Source organism: Homalodisca vitripennis, chromosome 8, assembly GCF_021130785.1.
Source record: "Homalodisca vitripennis isolate AUS2020 chromosome 8, UT_GWSS_2.1, whole genome shotgun sequence".
Taxonomy (NCBI): Eukaryota; Metazoa; Arthropoda; class Insecta; order Hemiptera; family Cicadellidae; genus Homalodisca; species Homalodisca vitripennis.
The window spans coordinates 15,599,876-15,624,978 of NC_060214.1; the positions used below are offsets into that span (position 1 = coordinate 15,599,876).

Genomic DNA, 25,103 nt, shown 5'->3' on the forward strand with positions numbered 1-25,103 from the left:
ACACCCCTCTTGAAATAAAAAGAGGAATTTTTCCTAAAATAGAAATTTATTTTCGATGCTAGGTCAAAATGCTAGGTTATGAAAAGGGTTTAAAATATTAAACGATAAGTTTTTTTTTTCAAATAAAAATTTTCCTAGTTTAACACACTTAAAATAATTATATCACTGAAAATTGCCCCTGTGTAAATTTGGGGCTACAGTACATATAATTAGCTAAAGCTATTTAACATTTTTTATGTGTCTGGTGGTTGGTTTTTAAGTGGGTCATGTTAAAAGATATAATTTGTGAAAAAAATTTAATTTCGTATTTTTAACCCTTTTTATACCTTCCCATTTTGACTAACAAGCTGTGATTAGTTGTGATTGATTGTTGATATTATTAAATCCTGTTTAAAAAACAATACAATTAATAGATTTTCTGTTGTATATGAATTTCAGCTGTACTTTAACTATCATACAACATTTGTAGGATACCTTCTTGCTTTTTTAACATGTTATCTTTTAAAATATCTTGGACGCTTACTTCCTAATACTGTTAAATCTAGGTGATTCTCTGTAGCAAGATACAGTTCCCCGTAAAGTCAACAAGAGCTTACCTCAGTAAGTGCAGGATTGAGCGAGAAGGATTATGTCGGTGGCTGGCTCACAGATAAAGACCCGAACACCTGGTAAACAAGTTTAGTGCTCAACCAGGGGGTTGTGGGAGCGGAGTGTAATGTACAAAGTTCATCCATGGAAAAGAAAAAGTCAACTGTGTCTTCAGCTTCACAAATTATCAGTGAGATCTTTGTTTCATTTTTGAATAGAGATAATAAAAGTCTAAACAATATAATAGATGAAGACGTTAAAAGTTAAACAAGGTATTGCAGGCCTTAGAAATACTATTTTAAATGTTTTATTAATTATTATTATATCTGTACTCCAATTTACTGAACAAAATGATGCATTAAGTATTATGTCCATGACAAGTAGTTTCTATTAAACAAATTTAAGAAATGTTTTTAATAATTGTAAATTAAAATACTAATCATGCAATAATGTATCTTATTGTAACTAAAACTTTTCATTCTTTTTCCCTGTACATCAAATAACCTTTGATACAAATTTTGGTGCTTTCAGTATTTTTTTGTACATTGTTTACTTTATCAGCAAAAACAGTTATGCCGAATCACATACAGTTTTGTAAATTCCCATTACTAATTTAAAAAGGAAATTGTGTTTGTGGCTTTTGAATAATCAATTGACCAGTTTTTAACTATGTTTGTCAATATTCAGTTTTAAATCATTAGGTTTTAATTTTATAATATATATGTTTATTCTACAACTATTGTAAGAAAAATGTTTTAAAACGGTTTTGTGGTTTTCCATAAAGATATGATCTGTATTAGTATATGATTTATGCTAAAAAATTATTGACAATGCCCATTCTATTGCATATATGACCATCGGCAATAAAAAGATCTTGTGTCTTATGTCTTATTATAATTTTCTAACTTATGTTTAATTTATTATTGAAGTATAATCAGGCTTATTTCACTCAAACTTAAGTTTCCTATATTTGGTTGAAAACCAAATCAACATTAATGTTTTACTACAAAAATCAAACTTTTTATTTTGATCAACCTAGAATACAACAATAATCTTTTAAACATATCAGTAATTTTAATCTATATTTTGTTATTGTATGAAATACAAAAAAAGTTGTGTTATTATTAAAAACACTACAAACATAAAAAAAACAATCACACATTTAAAGCATTTTAATAATTTTTCAAAAGAAATTTCATATATAAAAGCTGATTTTTCTATGGAGCAACAGTCGCCAAAATTAACATGTGTCTCCTTGTGAAAGGACAATAATTTCTTTGGAAAATTAGAACGTTCAAGCTCAACTCAATTTCTCAAGAGAGAAATTAATCCAAGCTTAGATTAAACAAAATTTAATACAAACTTTTTATTATAAACACACAGGAAAATTGAAACTTCTCTTCCAATTCTTGCTACTCAGAATCCAGCATGTTTTCAAATTGTAATAAAAATTTAATTGAAAAATCCATTCTACAAAAAGGCATACATTGTAATAAAAAACTAAACTCATTAAACATGTAATTTTGATTTTTTTTAGAAATGAGGAATTGTAGTTGATCAAAACTTCTCTGGGTTTCTGGAAACAATAATAAATTGGGTATTTTCTGAGACTTGAATAAATGTTTAAACTATCAATTTAAATAAAATTTATATTTGTTCCTTGACATGCAAATATTTTTCTGGTTGTACTGAAACTATAAAATTTATATTTCTTAACACTACGCCATCTTGCTGTGTTAACTCAACTACTATGTGGTTAGATATGATGACAGAGAAGGTAACTAAAAAGAGTAACAGTTTAAAACGTATTGACTGAAAATTATTTAGCTTATTTCATACTATTATATATTTGCATAGAACATGTTTATAATGGTCGAAAAATGTAAAAAAGTTATGATGCCACAGAAAATTGTATAATAAATTGTGTGTTAAACTAGAAATTTACTTGATTCTTTCATGTGTGAGCTGATCTTCTCTTCTAACCAAGACAGTTTTACTATGTAACTCAACTATATATTAATAGTAATATTAGTTATTAAACAAATTTATGTTTTTCTTGTTTTATTTTTACAGTCGAAACACCCCCATCATGGATTGGAGTGAGACATCTGCAGGTGGTTCTTCTGTTCCTCTGTATGTTGTTTGCGTACATCATCCGAGTCAACATCTCAGTGGCTATAGTGGCCATGACAGGCAACAAGCCCGATGTTGACGTAAGATTATTTATCAGCTATCTGTTAAAATATCAACTTTTTAAGCGAGCATCCACTTTACAAAATTCAAATAATAAATAGTATAATCCCTTTTTGTTCAATGTTACAAAACTGGAGTAATATAATTTACAAGTTTATAGGTTTAATTTTTTTACTGAGGCGTTCAAAAAACAAAAAACAGTTTAACTCTTCAGAATCCAGTGTGATGTTTTTGTGTGTTTGTTGGTGATCTTTCTAAAGAGATGATATCTCATTCTGGTGTGCATTAATTTGGGGTAAATGTAATTTTCAAATGCTTTTTCTAGGCAAAAACCTGTTTAGCTCTGTGAAGTTTTTACATTCAAGGTAGGTTTTATATGCAGTGTTAGTTAGCTTAGAACCGTGCCAGTACAAATCCTTATAAATGTTATACAACAAAAACCTGTTTAGCTCTGTGAAGTTTTTACATTCAAGGTAGGTTTTATATCCAGTGTTAGTTAGCTTAGAACCGTGCCAGTACAAATCCTTATAAATGTTATACAACAAAAACCTGTTTAGCTCTGTAAAGTTTTTACATTCAAGGTAGGTTTTATATCCAATGTTAGTTAGCTTAGAACCGTGCCAGTACAAATCCTTATAAATGTTATACAACAAAAACCTGTTTAGCTCTGTAAAGTTTTTACATTCAAGGTAGGTTTTATATCCAGTGTTAGTTAGCTTAGAACCGTGCCAGTACAAATCCTTATAAATGTTATACAACAAAAACCTGTTTAGCTCTGTGAAGTTTTTAAATTCAAGGTAGGTTTTATATCCAGTGTTAGTTAGCTTAGAACCGTGCCAGTACAAATCCTTATAAATGTTATACAACAAAAACCTGTTTAGCTCTGTAAAGTTTTTACATTCAAGGTAGGTTTTATATGCAGTGTTAGTTAGCTTAGAACCGTGCCAGTACAAATCCTTATAAATGTTATACAACAAAAACCTGTTTAGCTCTGTAAAGTTTTTACATTCAAGGTAGGTTTTATATGCAGTGTTAGTTAGCTTAGAACCGTGCCAGTACAAATCCTTATAAATGTTATACAATAAAAACCTGTTTAGCTCTGTAAGTTTTTACATTCTAGGTGATGGGTTTTATATCCAGTGTTGAGCTTAGAACCGTGCCAGTACAAATCCAGTGTTATCAACAAAACTCATCTTTACTTGTCTTCTATCTCTGAACCCCTTACGTTTATGGTTTAAATTAACACTTGTTACTACAGAACGGGAGCAAAAATTAAAATAAATCAAAACATGCAGAACAATCGAACGCTGAAGAACAAAACTTTAAATTGAGCAAAATAAATTTAATGATCTTAAAAGTATACGTTCTATTAAATTAACTAACTCAATGTTAAACTTCCCTCATATTGGTAGTTTAAATTTGTATTTTGGCGAAATAAATAACAGCTTCTTAAAGAATAAAAAAGATTTATGTCACTACTTAAGGGGTAATAAAATACTTACAATTATATAAATTCAGATCATTTAATTTAACAAAACTGCATATCTGCTATGAAATAAACTGCTTAAAACACAATTTTTGAATATGTTATTCATCTTTTTACAAAAACACTTGCACCGCCATTGTTTTGGAGATTCCTATGTAATATATCTACAGCTATGTGGCTAAAATAAATCAAAACATGCGGATTAAGTCCAGTGTGAGCTAATTTTCTGAGCTACAGATTATACCAATGTCTATAAATGCTACGTTAAATATTCCAACTCATATTGGTAATAAATTTGTATTGAAATAATAACCTGCAGTATTTTACTTAAAGCAGAAACTTACAATTATTACAATAATTTTAATGTACAAACCTGGCTCTTAAAAAACCAGAGCTTTTTTATTCTCTTTTAAGACTCAGCTCTTGGCTATGCTGGCTTGTTTTTGGTCACTGTGGCTGTTATTCCTATTATGATTGGACCTCCCCGAGATTTGAACCCTTGATCCCTCTGTTAGAGAGCTGTGACTGTACTCACTAGTCTACGGAGGAGGACTGAAACCAGAGCTAAGAACTCATGTGTATGACCCATCACTCTTATGCAACAGTAGAGAATATAATTTTTCCAATAAAAATACAAAAGAACATTATGGTATTCCACCCTCCCAACACACCACCAAAACTCCTTAGGGGGGGGGCAGCTTATGAATCTACAATACAGCACAAGAATTTGAGAAAGAATTAATAAAGGTCTTTGAATCATTAATCAATGTCCTTCAAAATAACCTTTAAATTTTCTTCAGATATCTATCTGATTTAGAGAGCCATAAGATTCATTATTAAAATCTTAAAAACACGTTTTTCAATGGATTTCAGTTACTCAACTTTTAATAAACCAAACAGTATCCTTAGTAAATTGGTGATTCAGTGATCGTATATTTTAAAAACAAATGTGTCTGTGCTAGCTGAAACTTCAAACGTTTCCAGGAATACACGTGGGACACTCCCACCAAAAGTTTGATCCTGAGTGCGTTCTTCTGGGGTTACCTGGTGATGAACATCCCAGCAGCTGTGATTGGTCACAGTGTCAACAACAAGATGCTGCTGGGCGGAAGTTTCGCCTGTGCCAGCATCCTGAGTCTTCTTACCCCTGTACTTGCTAGGTGGGGAGGAGCTACCATAGTCATCATCATCAGGGTGTGTCAAGGGCTCACGCAGGTGAATATCATCAAAATCATGACGTAATATGGTGTTCTGTAGGCTATTGGATGAGCGTTAGATAAGCCTACCACTCTAGTAGCTGAAAAACTTTAATTTCTGTTTGTCTGTCCGGAAGATATTTTATGAACTAACTAAAATATAGACTTGGGTTTGAATTCATAGGGCTTAAAGCAAACACCTTGAAAACTATCTTCTATGGTCCACTGATTGTAATAACACATAAAAATACACATTTTTTACATATAGTTAGAAGTTTTCGATTACGCTGCAATCTTTCCCAACCATTAGAGAACATTCTAGTTGTTTGCTCACTCTGGGTTGCAGAGTTAACACTTTATAACTGTTGACAATGTATGAGTGCTATATTAAATATCTATGAAAACTGTTAGCCTGCGGAAGGGAGTGGAGGGAGGTACTTATCTCAAGTTTAGGTTTGTATGATTTCTTGATTTTGTTACACATTGCTATGTAGATTTGAATTTAGCATTAAGCTTCATTTCTATAAGGGTGTTTCTAGGGTGTTCACTAAAAGTGTTCCAATACTTTGGGATTTTGTTCTACGCATAAAGATTAGCACAAAAGTTCATATGAATGTATGACCTAAAACCTTTAGTTTTCTGTCTATCTGTTTGTATTGTTTTTTATAAAAAATATATCTTTTGAACTAGTTAAAATAGAGTTATGAAACTTGACAATTGTATTACCTTTGGTAGACCTTTTTGAAAATAAAATATCAAGAAAATCCTTTAACCCGATTCAAAATGGTGTCTGTTTAAAGTTTTTAAAGTCAAATAACAAAACAACTGGTATAGTTATAAAAAGGCATAGCACACCAACTATTTAGTCATTTTTATAATAACTCCAATGGTACCTTTTTCAAAGAAATCCATAAGCGAGCACGATCACTTTAAAGATATGGTTGCACAAGCCGTGAGCAACTAACATATCACAGTTGAGAGGTATCAGTTGTTTGTTGCTCCTGTTTTACTAAACACCCTGTTTAAGCAAAATGTTTATATTGGCCTTATGTGTAACAATGATGGCAACGAAAAAATTGCAACATAAATAAATTTGAAAATTTGAAAACAAAAAACTAAAATATGACATAGTAACACATGTAGTCATAAAATGATCAATGAACTTGACATCCCAACACAGGTATGATGTACTCCTACCTTGTAGTATCTGAGCCAAACCTCTTCTTGTGGAGGGAATATGTAGCATCATCTGGTGATAGTTTGACCGAGGTTCATATGACTGTCTTGAAGAACTCCATTCTTGATTCAACTGAACAGCTAACCAAATTCAACAAAAATTTTGTATTTTGAGGTGCTCAAATCCCTCAGCAAGTAGTCTTGAATATGGAGAATATGATGTTACGGATCATATTAGAGGTATTCGTGGTCGGGAACGGTTTCGGGGGGTGCTTAGGGACCATCTGTTTTTGGACCTCGTCGGGTTGACGATATCGTGGCGTAGGGTATGGGACGATGGCTTTGTATGAATGGTGATGGATGAATGTCTGTTAACTTCCTTGTAAGTTTTATTCTATGTATTTATTTTTAGTTTCATAGAAAACCTTTGTTTCATTTTATTACTTTATATAAATAGAGATTATAATTTTTGATTGTAAAATAGTAATGTAAACTGTATTGTGGCTCTTGTTTTACAGTAATAGTAGAGTTTATTAATTTGTGGTTAGGTGTAAGAGAGGACTTAATAGTCCTAACCTCGCCAATTGAATATGTTTTATGTTTTACATTGTATTCAATAAAGTCATTTTTCATTTCATTTCATTTTCATTTCATTTCATTTTATTTCATTTCATTTCAAATGTCTGAAATCCTGTTATCCTGTCAAACCTTCCATCGTCAATAACAAGCTTTAAACAAAACAAAGAAAAAATGAAAATTACCTTATGTTTAGGTTAGGTGACTCTCTGGATAGCCCCCATCTCCTCAGTTGGGATTGGTTTATCTGATTGGGAAGGCTTGTATTACTGTGGTTGTGAAACGGTTAGTGATATTGTGGACAGAAGAAAATTGTTGGGTAACAGGTTCATTATACCTACCAAAACTCAATACAAACCGGAGTTTTGCTCCTTTAATGATAAAAACCTTTCAGGAATCAATTAAAATATGTTAAAACAAAAGACTACATTGTTTAGCTCTTAGAGAAATTGAGTTTTGGAAAACAACCCCTTAAATGTAATTGATACTGATGTTTTGCAGGGATTCATGATGCCGATGATCCATGGGCTGCTCTCCAAATGGGCACCTCCTCACGAGAGAGCCAGGTTTTCCACGTATATTTTAGGAGGTATGTACTGCAATCATTGCAGCCTATACAATATGAATGTTGAGTTTAGCTCCAGTTCACATTAGTGGTATCTGACGCTATCACAGACTTTACTCCTGGAATCTGGAGTCACGTTCGTCTGAAGAGAGTGAAGCTCAAAATGAACTCTTTACATCGTTTCAACATCAGAAGTCTGTGACAGCATCAGATTCCAGACATTGCACTAAGAGGAAGGTGAACTGCAGCTATCTCAACATTCATGTTGAATCACCCCTTCTCACCATCACTACATTGGATACATTTATGAACAAGTCAGATAAAATCTTTATTTGCACAAATAATCTTTATTAGCAGCAGATCTTAAGTCACATTTCTCCTAAATTTCTCTACAATTGTCTAAACTTGCCTAAACAGACTTTTTTTAGTTGACCATGACTGATCATTATGACCATTGAGGAGTTCCTCTGCAAACAAGGACGTACCCAGGGAGGGATCCAAGGGGTCCAGACCCCTCCAAATTTCCAATTTTTTCATCTACTTCTTTAGTAAACGATTATTATTATTTAAATAATTCAGTATTACTGACATGTACTGCTGAAAGATCGTTCTCAACAAAGAAACGGGCCAAGAACTTTTTAAGGAACAAAATGGGGCCTTACTCTCTGTTCACTACGGGAAAATATCAAATGTCTGGACCCCCCAAAATGTTTTCCTGGCTACGTTCTTGTCTGTAATAAGTTTATTAAAAATTGTTGCACATGGTTGGATGGTGAGATGAATGAGGTGATTTAAGTTCTGATTGATTCTGTTGTCACAATAAGAAAGGGAACAATATTTAATTAGGCATCCTTACTTCAGTCAAATCTGAAAACAACCAATAAGATGTTGTCACTATTCACATGTTTTAATGAATCTATGTGAGCTGGTTGGGTGTTTTTAGTTGTATTGTGATGTGTGTTGTGATGCGTCACTTCATCTACAAACAAGAAAACAACTTTGGACTGTATAGCTTTGAAACAAAAATCTTTCACATTGTATAAATGCCTCTTATTATTTCCTGTATTGATGCTATATTTGTCCTTCAGGTCTAAATTTTGGCACAATGATAGTGCTCTCTTTCTCTGGACTTCTAGCCTCCAGTCCCTGGGGCTGGCCCAGCATCTTCTACTTCTCGGGAGGACTGGGACTGTTCTGGGTCGTCCTCTGGATGTTGCTGGGTGCCAACAGTCCAGAGGCTCATCCCTTCATCTCTGACGCAGAGAGACTCTATGTACAACGTTCACTGCCAGGAACTGCAAGGGATCATGTTGTAAGAATAGCAGATTTAGATTTTTCTCAAAATGTAGAAGTTTTTTTGAAGTGTGACTTTTTGTTTTGGAATGGATTATGAGTAGCCCTACAGAAACTAAGTTAGTCCAAAATTGGGGGATTTTCAAAAGCATACCTGAAAATAGTTAATGAAGGATGAATAGTCCAGTTATATTCCTACATCCTTCCATGTGGAATTCTAATAGAAAGAAGTGCTCTGTACTTTATTAGTACAGACAAACAGAGTGGAATAAAGAAAAACTATTTCATAACTTCTAAAGAAGTAGAATATAATAATATCAGTTTGACAAAGATTTTTTACAAATTTTCAGTGATTTTTGGAACTCAAAGAAAATGACTGTTATGTTTAGAGCATGAGAATTGGAAGAAAATCCAAGAAGACGAACTAATATAATGTTATATTTACTGTTATTGTTTATTTTTACAGTTTTTCTTTGTCTTTTTTTAAACTCTTTTACCAAATTGGTACTTCTATGTTCTGAAATGTGTCAAAGAGGTTGAAGAGTAAACATAAAGCATAGCAACACACTATGAATAAGTATTGTGTAGTGAAGGGATGGGTAAAAAATGATTTCTGGTATGAAGGCCTGAACAGCACCCTTTGAGTACAATACAATACAATACAATACAAATTTACTTTATTCATAATTTGTACATAACATGTAACAAACATAAAATGGCGTCAGTTTACAATATACCATACATTACAATAACTATGGTATCATAAGATAATATAAGGTGCATAATGCCTACTCAATCTACAAAATTTATATACTACGCCCATGACAAATCGGTCGTTAGGTATATCTAAAAGAATACCAATTGACATTCAATATTATTTCATTTGTATTAATAGAACTTAAAAGTCTAATCTTCTTAAACAAAGAATTTGATAGACAATTTTGACAACTTTCTTCTGTCTAATCGCAGAACCTGAGATTTTTAAAAATTAATTATTTTCTAAGGTATTTATACCACAATCACCAAGATATAAATTTTCTTCAGCAAAGATTTCAGCTTCAGTGAAACTCCTGCTTGTGTTAGAGGAAATTGCAATACCCTGCATACATATCCTTAGCAGAGAACTGTCTAAACCACCACTGTTGCCCATGTTCTTACATCTGCTGCAGTATTTTCACATAACCACCACAATTTCTATCCTCTTGAACAAAGGTTGGGTCTTCAGCTTCAGTTAAAGAGACTGATTATGTTACAGAAATAGCGATACCCTGGAGGTACATCCTGATCAATTAACCTGTCTGAACTACTCTTGCTCATTCAGCTCATCATAATAAAATGTGTTTCAGTCCACATTTCCATCATACTTTAACCTTATTGAACTACATTTGGACCTGTAGATGTAGTAAAGATCTTAATTGTGTTACAGAAAATGGCGATACCCTGGAGATACATCCTGATCAATTAACTTGTCTGAACTACTCTTGCTCATTCAGCTCATCATAATAAAATGTGTTTCAGTCCACATTTCCATCATACTTTAACCTTATTGAACTACATTTGGACCTGTAGATGTAGTAAAGATCTTAATTGTGTTACAGAAAATGGCGATACCCTGGAGATACATCCTGATCAATTAACTTGTCTGAACTACTCTTGCTCATTCAGCTCATCATAATAAAATGTGTTTCAGTCCACATTTCCATCATACTTTTTAACCTTATTGAACTACATTTGGACCTGTAGATGTAGTAAAGATCTTAATTGTGTTACAGAAAATGGCGATACCCTGGAGATACATCCTGACCAGTGGGCCTGTCTGGGCCACCACCCTTGCTCATGTTGGGCAAAACTGGGGAATTTGGACTATCCTCACAGAGATTCCGACTTATTTTAACAAAGCACTGAACTTCAATCTCAGCAAGGTATGTAACATTTTTATGATCGTGTTACAAATTATTTTCCTCTATTATTTTTAACCCTCCGAGCGTCCATCGTACTTGGTGAAATGAATACCTGTTTTGTGAGATTTTACAGATTCTCCTTGTAAAATTTATAATAAATCTAAATAGTAACTTAAATATGAAGTGTGTATACCACTTTTGTGCAAAGAACTGTGCTTTCAGGCTGTGTAACTTTGAAGTAAGAAACACAAATTTCTTGGTTCAGAATAGAAAAAGATAAACAAAAAATAAAAATTAAAACAAAATTTGCAATAAAGCATGCATATGTATTTGAATTATTACACATATTCAAAGTTAAGAATAGCTGAATTGTAGGAAATTTTGTCCTGAAGACAGAAATGTATAATGTTGAACGGTTTATATTAATAGTTATTTTTTTATGTACGGTACTTTTAGGAAAAAGCACACATTTGAAATTGTTCCTACTTGTGGAAGTTATATTACACATTGATATAACAATGTTCTTACTTTTTATATTGTACTAAATATAGTAGCAATACAACATTTAGAATAACCTACTTGTAGTGATTATTCTTTATGGAAAGCATAAACAATATTTACATGCAATAATATCATTACTAACAAATAGTAACTACATGACAACGAACTGAAACGAAAACAAGAACAAAATAGACTGTAAACAGCAAATTTCACACGTTCGTATCCGAGCAACAAAAAAAAAAATGCAAACCCACTTTGCTGGAAACAACAGCTGATGAAAATGGTACAGACTACAAGAAATCAATAGACCACTAAACATAAATAAAAACTCATGGACTTTCAAATGGTATAGGTTATAATGCGATTTGACTGGTAGTAGCGTTGGAGAATTAAATTTAACAACATGAATTTTTATCATCAAAATTTTTTATGTGGACGTTTAGTAAAAGTCTGAGTTGTCAAAAATATTGATGATGGACGCTCGGGTTAAATGAAGTTCAGCTAACTAGCTTCAAGCATCTGAACAGCTGAAAATAGAATAAAATGGAGATTATTAATGTAAAACAATACAAAATTACAATACGTAAACAGAACATATCAGTACCTTGGAGGATATGTCACAATATCACACTTTGTATGCTTACTCTATATTTTCAAAAGGCAGAAAGCATTCACTTTACAGCTGGGCAGTTAAAAAAAAAATTGCTTCCAGCAAGTTTGCAGTAATTTTAGCCGAAAACATTGCTATAATCTAACGATTCAATATTGACACTAATGATAACCTACTGTTAAAGAACAGTAATCATTTTTTATCACGCTGGGTGTGAATATGAAAAAATAACTAATTGTGCATTTTTTACATACTTCTGGAGTTATGATAATGATACAAAAACTATTTGTTACTTAGTGTTAACTTTGAATTTATAGTACTTTAAAAAGTTTAATGTGTAATTTTTTAATTATTGGATAACTTGATGTTTGATTAGTCAGTTTTATTTATATTTTGGCTCTGGGGGAATGGGTTCTCCTAATCCCTCCATAGTTACACTACTGGTTGTAAGTATCAACTAAAATATAATTTTCTCTAGGGTGGTTTTCTTACTGGAATGCCATTCTTACTGATGTGGATTGTTTCTTTCCCTCTGTCCTACACGGCTGACAGACTCATCATCAAAGGCTACACTTCTGTAACTGTCTCCAGGAAAATATGGAACTCTGTAGGTGAGTTAATTGGAAAGTATTTTAAATTATACAGGGTGTCCCGTAATTCTCTGGACAAAGGTATACCACGTTATCGCTCAGGTCAAGACAAACATATTTCACCATATGAACATGGGTCTCTGATGCTTAGTTTCCCATCTGACTATCTATACTTGTTTTTTATAAAAAATTAATAAATTATACAAAATTTGGCTCAAATTTTGACGACGACAAAACCAGTTACTGAAAAAATATCATGATCTTCAGTATTTTCAAAATGGTGGCCATTAAAACCTTTAAACTTTGAATATCTTAAAAACCAGCAATTTTTCTCAAGAATTACAAAAATAACAGTTTTTACAAGATCTTATCACAAATATAATGACACCAAAATTATTTAAATCGAACAATAAATATCCGATTTAGAGCAGTTTTACTGTAACAAGACATGGCCCACATTGAGGTTATTAATCACTTATTTATTATTCGATTAAAATAATTTTTGTGTCATTAGATTTTTTAAGATCCTCTAAAAACTGTTATTCTTGTGATTCTTGAGAAATATTACTGATTTTTAAGATATTCAAAGTTAAAAATATTGAATAGCCGCCATTTTGAAAATATTAAAGATAATTTCATGTTTTTTTCAGTAACTGGTCTTGTTATTGTCAAAATTTGAGTCAAATTTGCAATAATTTAATTTATTACTTTTTAAGACATTAATTTTTTTATAAAAAACACATACAGGCAGACAGGTGGGAAACTAAGCATCGGAGATCCATGTTCACATGGTGAAATATGTGTCTTGACCTGAGCAATAACGTGGTATACCTTTGTCTAGAGAGTTACGGGACACTCTGTATAGTCTGTTTCAAAATTCCTTCAGCCATGTTTCATTAGTATGAAGTTTAGAGCTCTCAGGGACATGTTACTGACAAATTACAGTCAAAAAGTCTTTCTATAATGCCAAGTTTTACTTCCATCCCTTTACATAGTAATTACAAGAAATCACAGTGGTAGTGAAAAATCAATTTGTTTTCAATGTGCAGAAAACAAATTGACATGCATTGTCTATTATCTGAATCACCTGTGAGAGAAAATTAACAGCCCAAATTTTAACCAAATTTGACATTCAAGAGTAGTTAATGAACACCTTAATTATACCCTTGTTGAAGATTAATATTCTTATTTTTTACTTCAAACTTCATGTCTTGGTAAAATAACCAAAACTGTATTGAGTAAATTTTTATTAAAATCTTGATAGAGACCATAAGGGCAGTCTGACATGTTGAACTAATGCAAGTACAATAAAGGCAAATGTCTAAACAGTATTTATTGATTTTAATTTGTAAAATGTCTAACCAATTTGCATACAAAAACTCATTTTATTTCAAACTTACAGCTCTAATGATTTTATTTTAGTTCTTTCATTCATAGTCCATTAGAAGGTTAAATGTGGTATGAGTAATATTTATTTTTCTAAATTAAGATAATAATAAGAACACAGCTCTAAATTGAAAAAAATTGCTAGTGTTGACATTTGTTACACAATTTGAAATTATCAAGTCATAAAAAATAGATAATTTAACTAAAAGAAATTAAGATTGAAAAAATTTAATAATCTGTGATTTTTGAAGTATTACTAGCAGACCTCAAATTTTTGACTATCCTGATTTTTTTGTACAAGATCTTTAAAATGGGGTATCACAAGTCTAAATTTAAAATCTTGGAGTGGGATCCACCCATTTTGGGAAGAGACGAAAATTGTAACACCCATGAAGAAGCATAAATCTTCAATAAGAAATGTTCAGACCTCCTATCATTCAAAATAATATAAGAGAAAAACTAAATGGGCATTAATTATGTATAAAACTTTGTGTGACATAAAAAGTATAGAAGGGGTGGATTTAATATGAAATTGGGGGGGGAGGGGTTACAACTGAGGGATCTGGAGCTTATGAATATCCCTTAGCAAATTTGGGGGTCCAGGAATACTCCCACAGAAAATTTAAAAATACAGTATCTACCTATCTTATAAAACATTTTTACGCATTTTGAAACCTAACATTTATTTTTATACAAAGGAAAAATTTTAAAAATGTATATTTTAGGAGAATATTTGGGGAGGGGCCATGACCCCTGTGACTCTTCCCCCCCTAAATCCACCACTACATTATAGGCTATTACTGTTGACTTTTCTATCAAAACAGCTCACTGGGGCGGGGCTGCTGCGCTTCTTGGTTTTGCGTTTTCCGGCAGCAACACCACAATAGCTGTGGTACTGTACACCATCACCATTGTTACCAACTGCTGCGTCTACATGGGCTTCAACGTCAACCATCTGGACCTGTCACCCAACTTCGCTCGGATTCTGATGGGGATCACCAACGGTACTGCCAACATAACTTCCATCATCGCCCCTCTCTTCGTGGGGCAGGTCATCGATAATGAGGTTAGCTTCTGTTGGTGAATTTGTAAGAAAATGTGAGTTATTGTGATCATGTCAGTAGTGTCACCAAAGCCATGTCCAGGAAGGGTTTTCTTCTGGCCGGTTTATACCTTCCAGTTGAATCTACACCGGGAACTGCAAAAACAGATGTCCTTTCCATGTGGAGATATTGGAGTGCAAGGTTAGATCGATAGGTTGTCTACTGTGAAGGATAACTGTTGGAGATGGTGGGGCTCTTTAAGTTTTAAGTGCTGTTGATAGCCTAGACATAAGGGAGTGCCACCCCCTGCCTGCTTTGACTGGAGAGGCTGGTACAGCTCTGGCCTTCCCTTCTTCCGGGGGGACATGACTGAGAATAATGCCCAACATCCTTCCTCCAGCCCCAACCTTACCCATCCTGAATATTCTGTCACTCCGGAAGCAGCGCAAAGGTCCTTATAGGACTAAGTGCAATTTCTTAGCTTCTTGTCCTAAACAAAAATTTCCCAATCCGGGAGGTTAAAAGTGTACTAATCCTAACCTCTAAAATATGTTTATAGTAGATTTTCAGAACTATTTACATGTTCTTCTTGGAATGGGAGTTTCCTAACAGACCAAATCAGATAAAGATGATAAGAGTTTTGGAAGCACTTTTTTTAACATAACAAGTATTGCAGTTTTCTTTTATAAGAGAAATGTTTCTTCAATTTCTTTCAAAAATTGTTGTACATTTTCTAAAATCTTAAGTGTTTTCTTTACTTAATGGGCTCTTGAGAAAACTCAAATTTAGTTTTAAAACTAGCAAAAGAGGATTATGGGATCATAATATGGAACTTTTGGCCATAAGTCCTTAAACTATAAAGCAAAGTTGTGTTAAGGTTAACAATTAATGACAACATACTTCAAAAATCCTACTCCTACTCTTCTATTCAGCAACACTTTTGAACCAATATGGCTTGTAGAGAATGTTTCATGTAAGGTTTCGCAAATCAACTGTGAGAGAACAGACTATCTTATATTAGTGAACAAAATAGTTTTACCACCAAATCAACCCTTGAGAACAATTTTAAAATGTTAAAATAAATATATAAGTATAGGGTGAACTGAAATTGTAGGTTTGGTACTACATTTTGGTGAGAACGAAACTGAAATATCTTTTTTATTTGTTTGAAAATTATTGCAAAAAAACGGAAATATAACTCCGTAACTAAAACTATAACTTTCTAAACTTTGTAAAGATATAAATATTTATTTTTATATTTACTTTTACAATAAACAGGGTTATTTTGGTAAGCAACAAGAAAATATTTCTTCAAAGAATTTTACTATCTGTCATATGTCACAATATTTTCTACGCTGTGATAAGGTACATTTGCTCATCTTTGCAAGCCAAAGTTTTCACCATAATTTTTCTAAGTTTTTAATTTTGTAACAAAATATTAAGACAATTAAACCAAGGCAAATGGTTGAAGTTAACATAAATGTTATTTTAAATTAATTTCACATTGTTAAACAGTGAATTATATATTCCAGTATATAACTGGTTACATGCTTTTACCACTACGAATAAACAGATAATTAAATGTCTAAAAATGTCTTAAAAACCAATTGATTTTTAATTCCAAGTACTACATTTTTTATTGATGAATAAAACTGGAGGTTTCAACATCCAGTTAAAAGGAGAAATGTTTGTACTCAAAATTCTTTTAAAGTAAGTTACCCATTTGTTTAAACGTATTAGGTTTGATTCTATATGTTATTCTCTGTCTCAAAGATGTGAACATTTACTTTGCATTGTTTTCCAGAGGAACATAGGAGAGTGGAGAATTGTCTTCATATGTTCTGCTCTGGCGTTCTTCCTTGCTAACCTTGCCTTCATGACCTTGGGATCTGGAGAGCTGCAGCCCTGGAACGATCCAAACTTTCCTTCAAGTCTTCGCTCAGGTAATACTGCAGAAGGTCTTGGACTCTAGCAATGTTCCATCTTTACCATTAGCTTCTGCAGAAGGCCTTACACTTCAGTGATACTGGTCATGGACTCTAGCGTTATTCCATCTGTACTATTAGCTACTGCAGAAGGTCTTGGACTCTAGCGTTATTCCATATGTACTATTAACTACTCCAGAAGGTCTTGGACTCTAGCAATGTTCCATCTTTACCATTAGCTTCTGCAAAAGGCCTTACACTTCAGTGATACTGGTCATGGACTCTAGCGTTATTCCATCTGTACTATTAGCTACTGCAGAAGGTGTTGGACTCTAGCATTATTCCATCTGTACAATAGTACAGATAGTACAGTACCTAATAAGGTACTGCAGAAGGGTTTGGACTCCAGAAATGTTCCATATGTACTATTAGCTACTGCAGAAGGTCTTCGACTTCAGTAATGTTCCACCTGTACTATTAACTTCTGTCCACAAACAGCTAGTTTTCACAATTCAATAAAAAAGTAAAAAAAAATATGGAAGGGATGAGTGCAAACCAGATGCAAATCAGATGTCTCACTGAGGTGTGTTAGTAAGGCCTACCTACCTTGTGCCATCGACGAGATCTAAGATTTCTGGCCATACAGATTGAATTCATCATCTGGCTGTAAGGTTCCAAATAGAGTCCTCCTACCAACCTCAAGTCTCTTACAGTCTAAAATAATGGGTTTGGCAATTCCTCACACTGATAGCTAAGTCTAAACTTAGGATTTTTAATGGTGAGTTCTTGGGCCAAGACCCAATTTGCATTGTATAAGCACACAACCTAGTTTGTCTCGAAATTGATAGACGAATTTATCCTTAAATTCCTTATTATTATCCTTATACGAAATTGATCGCCGGCTGTGCTAATTTTGATGTAGGTTGAAATTGAAGGTTATTGAAAAGGTTACAAATGTGGAATAATAATTTTTCTCAGATCATACATTTTCTAGCTTGACACATTTATAAACGACTGCCAGACACATAAATAATAGTTATATCATGGTCAGACAACTAGGTAAAAGACCACTTTAAGGATCTGTATATGTTAAGGTGACACTGATTTAATGGTTTATTTATGCGTCTGACAGCTGTTTTTAAGGGTGTCAAGCTAAGAAACATTAATCTAACAAAATTTTAACTTTGTTTTTTTTTACTCTTTTGATAACTTTCCATTTCAACTTCGACCAAAACTATTGCTGCATAGGATCAATTTCTTTCTTAGAGAGAATTTCTCTATTGATTTCAAGAAAAATCTAGTGTTTACTTATATAGTGCAAATTCTCCAGGACTATAAAGTGTGCAAGTGTTTCCTGAAATGACCTTGTGTTCTGTGTTCAATAAGAAAGATGACCTGTTCAGAAGGCCTTTAGGTAATTCCAAGCAATATATGGGTCAACCTCGATTTTTCTCATATTACAATATAATGTTCCAATAGTCAATTAGAAAAGGAAATGACTAGAATTTCTTGCCGGAAAGCAGTTATAGGGAGCAGGCAACCGCCAGACGGTCATATATTGCTTAGAGTAACGGTACCTATTAGTGATCAGAGGCACTGACGTGATCTGGGCTTCAAATTTGGAACTACTAGAGTTAATTTTTTTTCTAAAAGAGCAAGCAGCGCGAAGCGCTGCGCAGCGGGCAGGCATTGTGCGTGATCCTTTTTTTTATTAAAAATTTCTGATAAATTGTTATTACATATTACAATATAATGTAGGTAATGTATGTAAAACAATTTTAAACATATAATTACACATGCTGGAAAGCAAAGTAAACCAATATAATCCGCCCAATACAAAATCTCCGTAAATATCTGGTAAAGGAATCTGTGTCATTCCTTTGGCCTGAATCAATTCAGTATAGACGAAGATCACGCACGATGTTTGCCCGCTGCGCAGCGCTTCGCGCTGCTTGCTCTTTTAGAAAAAAAATTAACTCGAGTAGTTCCAAATTTGAAGCCCAGATCACGTCAGTGCCCCTGATCACTAATAGGTAATTCTCGCGGTTGCCTGCTCCCTATAACTGCTTTCCAGCAAGAAATTCTAGTCATTTCCTTTTCTAATTGACTATTGGAACATTACATTGCAATATGAGTTGCCTGCTCCCTATAACTGCTTTCCGGCAAGAAATTCTAGTCATTTCCTTTTCTAATTGACTATTGGAACATTATATTGTAATATGAGAAAAATCGAGGTTGACCCATATATTGCTTAGAATTACCGGCCTTTACTTAGACTCATAAGCCAGTTCGTGAAGTGGGTGTTGGTGCCCCTAATGAGTTCCCACCAATCATATCATTATCATTATCATAGATTCTAGGTCTGGCCATTGGATTGTGCTGTGAATGGTGTTCCAGAAGAACTTCTGTTCTCTTTTGTGTAAGATAGATAATGACTTTGCCAATAAACCAGTGGCTTGATAGAAATATCTAATTGCCGAGGAATCCGAAAGATTCATAAAGTACTATATCATTAATATATTAATGAAATAATAGGGCTGAAAGCTAAGGATTATTGCTACTGCAATCATTCTCAACCAATAGAGGGCATTCTGGTTTCTTCAGTCATTATAGAAGAAAGATTGCACTGCAATAAAACATTTCGAAATATGTGTGAAATATGTCTTCTTTTCAAATTAGTGGAAACAAGATAGTTTTCAAGGTAAGTCTGCTAATTTGCCTATCAACTAGCAATAATATATCAAGAGGAATAATAGAACTTAGATTCTTAAGTGCACTTTTAGATATGATTGATATGTGGCAACCAATACGCTGTTCTACAGTATTTTAAGCCACATTCAGGCTGTCCCGAAATTACTTGACCAATCTTCTTCAAGATTCAAGATTTTAAAAGTCTTTATTCGTGAAATGCACATCATGTACAAGAATAGTGTCAAGTAAAAACACAAATTTGCTGTTGAAATACCATTAAATTAATCATATTCTTCATAACCTCATTCAGCAGGTTGAAAATAAACATTCAAGTGAACAATCTAACACAGTTCACAATCTGTTTTACAGTATAGTTTTTAAAATTTAAAAAGATATTAATGTCAAATTTTTATAATAAACTGTATATTAGCAAAAAATATAAAGAAACATGAAAAACACACGTAAAGCCAAATATTGTATTACAGCCGTGAGGTATATCGTGAACTATTTAAATTTTTCTCTATATTTTGATAAAATTTCCCTCAATTCTTGTGAATTTTGAAGCAGATAATATTGTAATTACAATTAATAGGTCTCACACGCAAACAATATTTTTTTCAGGTACATTGTGATAAAAACCAAGTTTGGAATAAATCTACATACTGTATAAATGATTTTACATCTGTTTGTATATTTTTTATCTAAATAGCATACTATTTAAACGATTATTTAATCTTTAATAAAATGCTGAAAATGTTGTTTAAATGTCTTAATAATTCCTTTAAAAATTTTCATTCCATTACACCCTAAAATATATGAGACATTTGTTGGTCCTAAAAAGGTTAAGAAACCATTATCAGATAAGGTTTTTAGATTATAAAAAATGTATAACTAAACTAGAAAGGTGACTTTAAAGAAGGGTTAATGTAAAAGTCTATTTCTCAGCTTGAATGGGCAGAAATCTGACATTCTTTTGTTTCTTATTATTGTCCTAAGTTGGATATTATGTCAGTTCATTTAAAATTATTTTCAAAAGGAACTTATTGGTCTGTAATTATTAGTATTTTTAACTTTTTCTGTTGTTTTCAGACTCCAGTAACAGTAACGAGGTAGACTGTGAGAAGGGTGCGGTGTAGAATGTCAAGACTAAGAAAATCCCTCGGGAACTTCGGATTCTCCTCAACCAGGATTGTGTGTCTGGTCTCAAACGTCTTGTGTGAAAAGTCTCAGCTGTTTTTAAACTAAACAGAAGTCGGAGACTCCACAAAACATCAAGTGCATGTTGTTTATGTATATTAATACTATATATAAATTAAACACTATATTTATATTTCTGCTGAATGTATTATAAAATAGGACTTTAAGCAGATTAAAAGAAATATATTTGTTTTTAAACTAAAAAACTGTAATACGATTAAAATAAAACTCCCAATATTCCATGTTATAGAGCCAAAGTACATGAGCTGTCATTTTGTACTGGGTTGATTGAGATAGAAAGCTCTAGTTTCCACCGTTCATCTTCTTTTATCAAGACCTTTCAAACGAGGTGTCACTTAATGGTTCTTTACATTTAAAAATATTGAACCGTCCCCCTAGAATCCAATTTTGGGAAATGGGCAAAATTGTAACAGTGACTAAAAAGTTCACTTCTATTTCCTAAAGAGGTGTCCCGAGTTCCATCCCTCCATCTTTATCCATCAAAAAATAAACAGAGTGTATCCATACTTTTAACTCACACTGTATAAAGAATTGATAAAGAACAAGAAATTGTAATGAATTTATCTTTAATGTGATATGGAGCTGAAAGAACTCAACACCAAAAATAAAACACATTTAAATCATCACTGAGTTTTATTTTGTTAACAGTTTCAACAACAAATATACAACATTTGAATAAAGGTACAAAATAGATTTTAAATATATACAATATCGTAAAATCCTGTACAACGTATATATTTAAGAGTACAACTATACAAATATATATCATATAATAATAAGGCACACTCGATATAAAACTAATTTATTAACAAGTCATAATGAGTATTAATTATTTGCTTAATCTATCTCATATCACCGTTATCCTTTTAGCCGTAAACAGGATTTTCCACATTGGATACGTAAGCTTTAAAATATTTATCTGTTGCAAAAATCTGAATAAAAACACTAAATTATTAATATCAGATTAATTCTGTTAACAAAAGTATCATATATTGCAAAACTATTAAAAAACTATAATAGCCTAAAACATTGGAAATATGATAAAAACTAATAGAAACAAAATGTATTTATTAAAATCTCCATATAAAATGTACTACATACAATTGTAAATTAAAAACATTAACTTGTAAATAACTAATGTATTGAGAAAATATTCAAATAAAAATAAATTTGCCTTGATGGCAATACTCTTTCTTTAAACAATCTTAAAACAATTCACAACTTTAACACATTTGTTATTGCACACAATATTGATAAAAGTACAGTAAAACCTCATTAATACGCTCTATCGGAAAAGCTGTTTCTAAAATTCTACATTATCCGTTATTTCTACAATGCAGAATCAAAACACAATATTATTTATTTTCTAATGCTTGTTTAGTACCTGTTTTATATCATAAGTATAAACCATATTGTGTTTTAATTTTACAATACTCATCTTACAGTACAAAACAACTTTAATTAGCCTGCTGTCACATTTGTAATTTTGGTTATTAATACAAAACTAAAGTAAAACGAAGTTGGATTTGAACCTTCGCAAGACAATGAAAAACCTCATTTAACTGGATAGTAAACTTGTTATAGTCATTCCTATTTCATCTTAGAGCGCAGAACCCAGAACAAAACTCGTGTTTTCCCTCGAATCTTGATTTGAAATAACACCCAAGTATTTACTCTCAGGTTGATTTGTTGCGGTTATCTTATTGGAAAATTTTTGTCAAGACTCCCCTGAAAATACAAGATATAAAAAACAAATTCACCCAATATTTTCCTACAAACTGTTCAGTGTGAATGTAAATTTCAATGAGATTTTTATCTGTCCACCTCCAAATTACTTAAAGATTATTTATATAAAATGTTAACCCGATAACTTTAGCAGTTTTTACATCAAGATCGGACCAAAACAACCTAAATCTATTAACAATCTGATAACAGTTTTTTATTTTATGAAAATTTTTCAGTTCCAATCTGGGCTAATGGGGGTTTACTGTACTAAATATAGACAAATATAGATCTATACATATAATATAATACACTACTTACAATATAATTAAACCTAAACGGTATTTAATGTTCCCATACAAAAATATACAAATAACGTAGAAATGTCACAGCCAAATTAGCAGCAAATAAAAGAGCACTTGTGGTCGGATGAAACGGCGTTACTTAACTAACTACTGTTACTTCGAAATCAGGACTAATGAACTAAAAAAGTTAATCTCACACATGACAGAGATGGGTTACAAGTAATGGATGACAAGTAGAGTCAGAATATATTGGATTATCATATCTAAAGCTGCCTTGTACTCCACCTTCAGAACTTCAGTGTCGTCACTATCTCGGGCAAAACGAGAAATACGGAAACAGGAAGCAGTGGAGGGACAGAAACCTAAACAGAAAATTCTTGTATTAATATTTCGTATAAATAAAAATAATAACATTTTCAAGGAAATAAGTTTTAGTCATTTTCGATTCTTATATAATACTGCTATTGTTTTAACCCTTTGAGTGCCAAGCGCTTATTGAAGGGTCTTGTGATCAGTACCAAGCGTTTACAACAGGTCTCTCAGTACCAAGTACTCCTCGGTATTTATGTATTGTTCCACCAAATACTCGTAATTCACAACTTAAAAAAAATTAACATAGTGGAATTTTTTTTATTCTGTAGAGAGAAATCTTTTGATAGTTTTAAATAGCAACAAAAATTAAAATTTTGATGTACAAAAGGTGTAATTTTGTGATCTTATATTATTGTATGCACCTCTCTTATTGTTTCTTATGTAAATAGGAAAAACTAACTATACTGAGTTTCAAAAAAATTAAATATCTGCATCTGTATATAAATACTCTCACATTTGGCAAATAACTTTTACCAGCTGTAACAAATCAAATAAACATAGATAATCTATGTTTATTCATTGTGTATAAAATAAGACTATGTACATTTCCATATATGTCAACAGAATAGTAAATATCCAAAGCAGATCTAATTGACCCTTAGCACTTCTTGAAATTACATGGGAAATGACTAAATCGACTCTTGGTTCTCAAAGGGTTAATATTAAAATAAGGCTATTTTATTTCGTCACAGTAATTTTTGAAATTGGGTTATAACAATTTCTTTACAATCATCTTTCAAAACAATTGAGTGTATACAATTTTTTATTCTAAATGGACTTAAGAGCCAGCCTTTCTGACTTCCATCTGGAGTGTATTCCCATACGAGCAGTGTTACACCTTAAACACTTTTACGTGCTTATTTACAATCGCAGAGTTACGGAAGATGTCTCATTTTAGAGATATTCTTAGTAAACATGAAATACAGTTTAGTTTTTGGATATTTTTTAATGGTGAACTGGGAAAAATTTCTATATTTTTTATTTTTTCAATTAAATACCCAAAACGTACACAGACTTAACAAGAAAAGGTAAAATGCACTGAATGCGTACTAATTTTATCTGTAAAATGAGACATGCACAATTCTATATAAGGGTGTAAAAATGTAAGGGAGGTAATACTTAAGATCGTTTTATTCTTTATGAGCGAAAATTAATTTCGAAGCAATTAAGAAATATGTCTTCAATTTTAAGTGCTGTGGGTAAAAATAAGTAATCGATCAAAGAAATTTAATCCAAATAAATATATTCTGTATCAATGTTATTAATATATGATGTTAATTAGAAATTGTGATAAAAAATTTACATATTGTATTATAACATAATTGATACTGATCTACATATTTATGGAAGCAAAGTAATTAAAATATTTAAAAAAAACATGTAAGGTTACATAGAATAATATAGAGAATAATTAAACTCGGTTGCTTAAGAGCCAGCTATAGTAAAATGATCTTGAGTTTTTCCCCATAACAGCAATGTTAAATGCCATACAGTTTTACACCTTTATTTAATTTTAGTTGTAGAATTATGGGAGATGTCTCATTTTAAAGATATAATTAATATATTTATGGGTTATTCAGAAATAAATTTCAAACTTTGTTGCAATTCATTGTTTATATTTTTTTTTAAAATAAAAAAATGGCATAAAACTGCATGAGGTTTAACGTTATTCTAATAGGAAAAAACTGAAGGTAATTTTACTACAACCCGTTGAGAGTTCATAATTGAAAGTTGAATTTTTACACAATTTACTTTACTGGATAATG

At 32.0% G+C, this 25,103-nt stretch overlaps 2 protein-coding genes across 3 annotated transcripts in view; one reads left to right on the forward strand and one right to left on the reverse strand.

The window, feature by feature from the left end:
* The first annotated feature begins 636 nt into the window (after window positions 1-636).
* LOC124367353 (putative inorganic phosphate cotransporter) lies at window positions 637-21,564 on the forward strand. Of its 2 annotated transcripts, none has more exons than XM_046824105.1 (10): window positions 637-778; window positions 2,662-2,801; window positions 5,252-5,482; window positions 7,717-7,804; window positions 8,869-9,092; window positions 10,846-10,995; window positions 12,564-12,696; window positions 14,886-15,127; window positions 16,909-17,047; window positions 20,810-21,564. In XM_046824105.1, exons 1-10 carry the CDS (start codon window positions 733-735, stop codon window positions 20,854-20,856), a joined length of 1,440 nt encoding a protein of 479 aa, XP_046680061.1. In that variant the 5' UTR covers window positions 637-732; the 3' UTR covers window positions 20,857-21,564. The 2 variants fall into 2 exon arrangements, with proteins under 2 accessions (XP_046680061.1, XP_046680062.1); XM_046824106.1 differs by having other exon boundaries at window positions 721-860.
* The window catches only part of LOC124367354 (fringe glycosyltransferase), a 130,406-nt gene continuing 126,855 nt past the window's right edge, over window positions 21,553-25,103 (reverse strand). Inside the window, 1 exon segment of the mRNA XM_046824107.1 lies at window positions 21,553-23,327. Within this exon segment, the coding sequence (XP_046680063.1) occupies window positions 23,273-23,327 (55 nt within the window). The 3' untranslated portion in view covers window positions 21,553-23,272.

Excerpts from the sequence above, each read along its gene's own strand:
- LOC124367353 (XM_046824105.1), top strand. The coding sequence starts at position 733 with ATGGAAAAGAAAAAGTCAACTGTGTCTTCAGCTTCACAAATTATCA. Across the intron at positions 10,996-12,563 it reads TGAACTTCAATCTCAGCAAG|GGTGGTTTTCTTACTGGAAT; the intron begins GTATGTAACATT and ends AATTTTCTCTAG. Across the intron at positions 15,128-16,908 it reads GGCAGGTCATCGATAATGAG|AGGAACATAGGAGAGTGGAG; the intron begins GTTAGCTTCTGT and ends ATTGTTTTCCAG.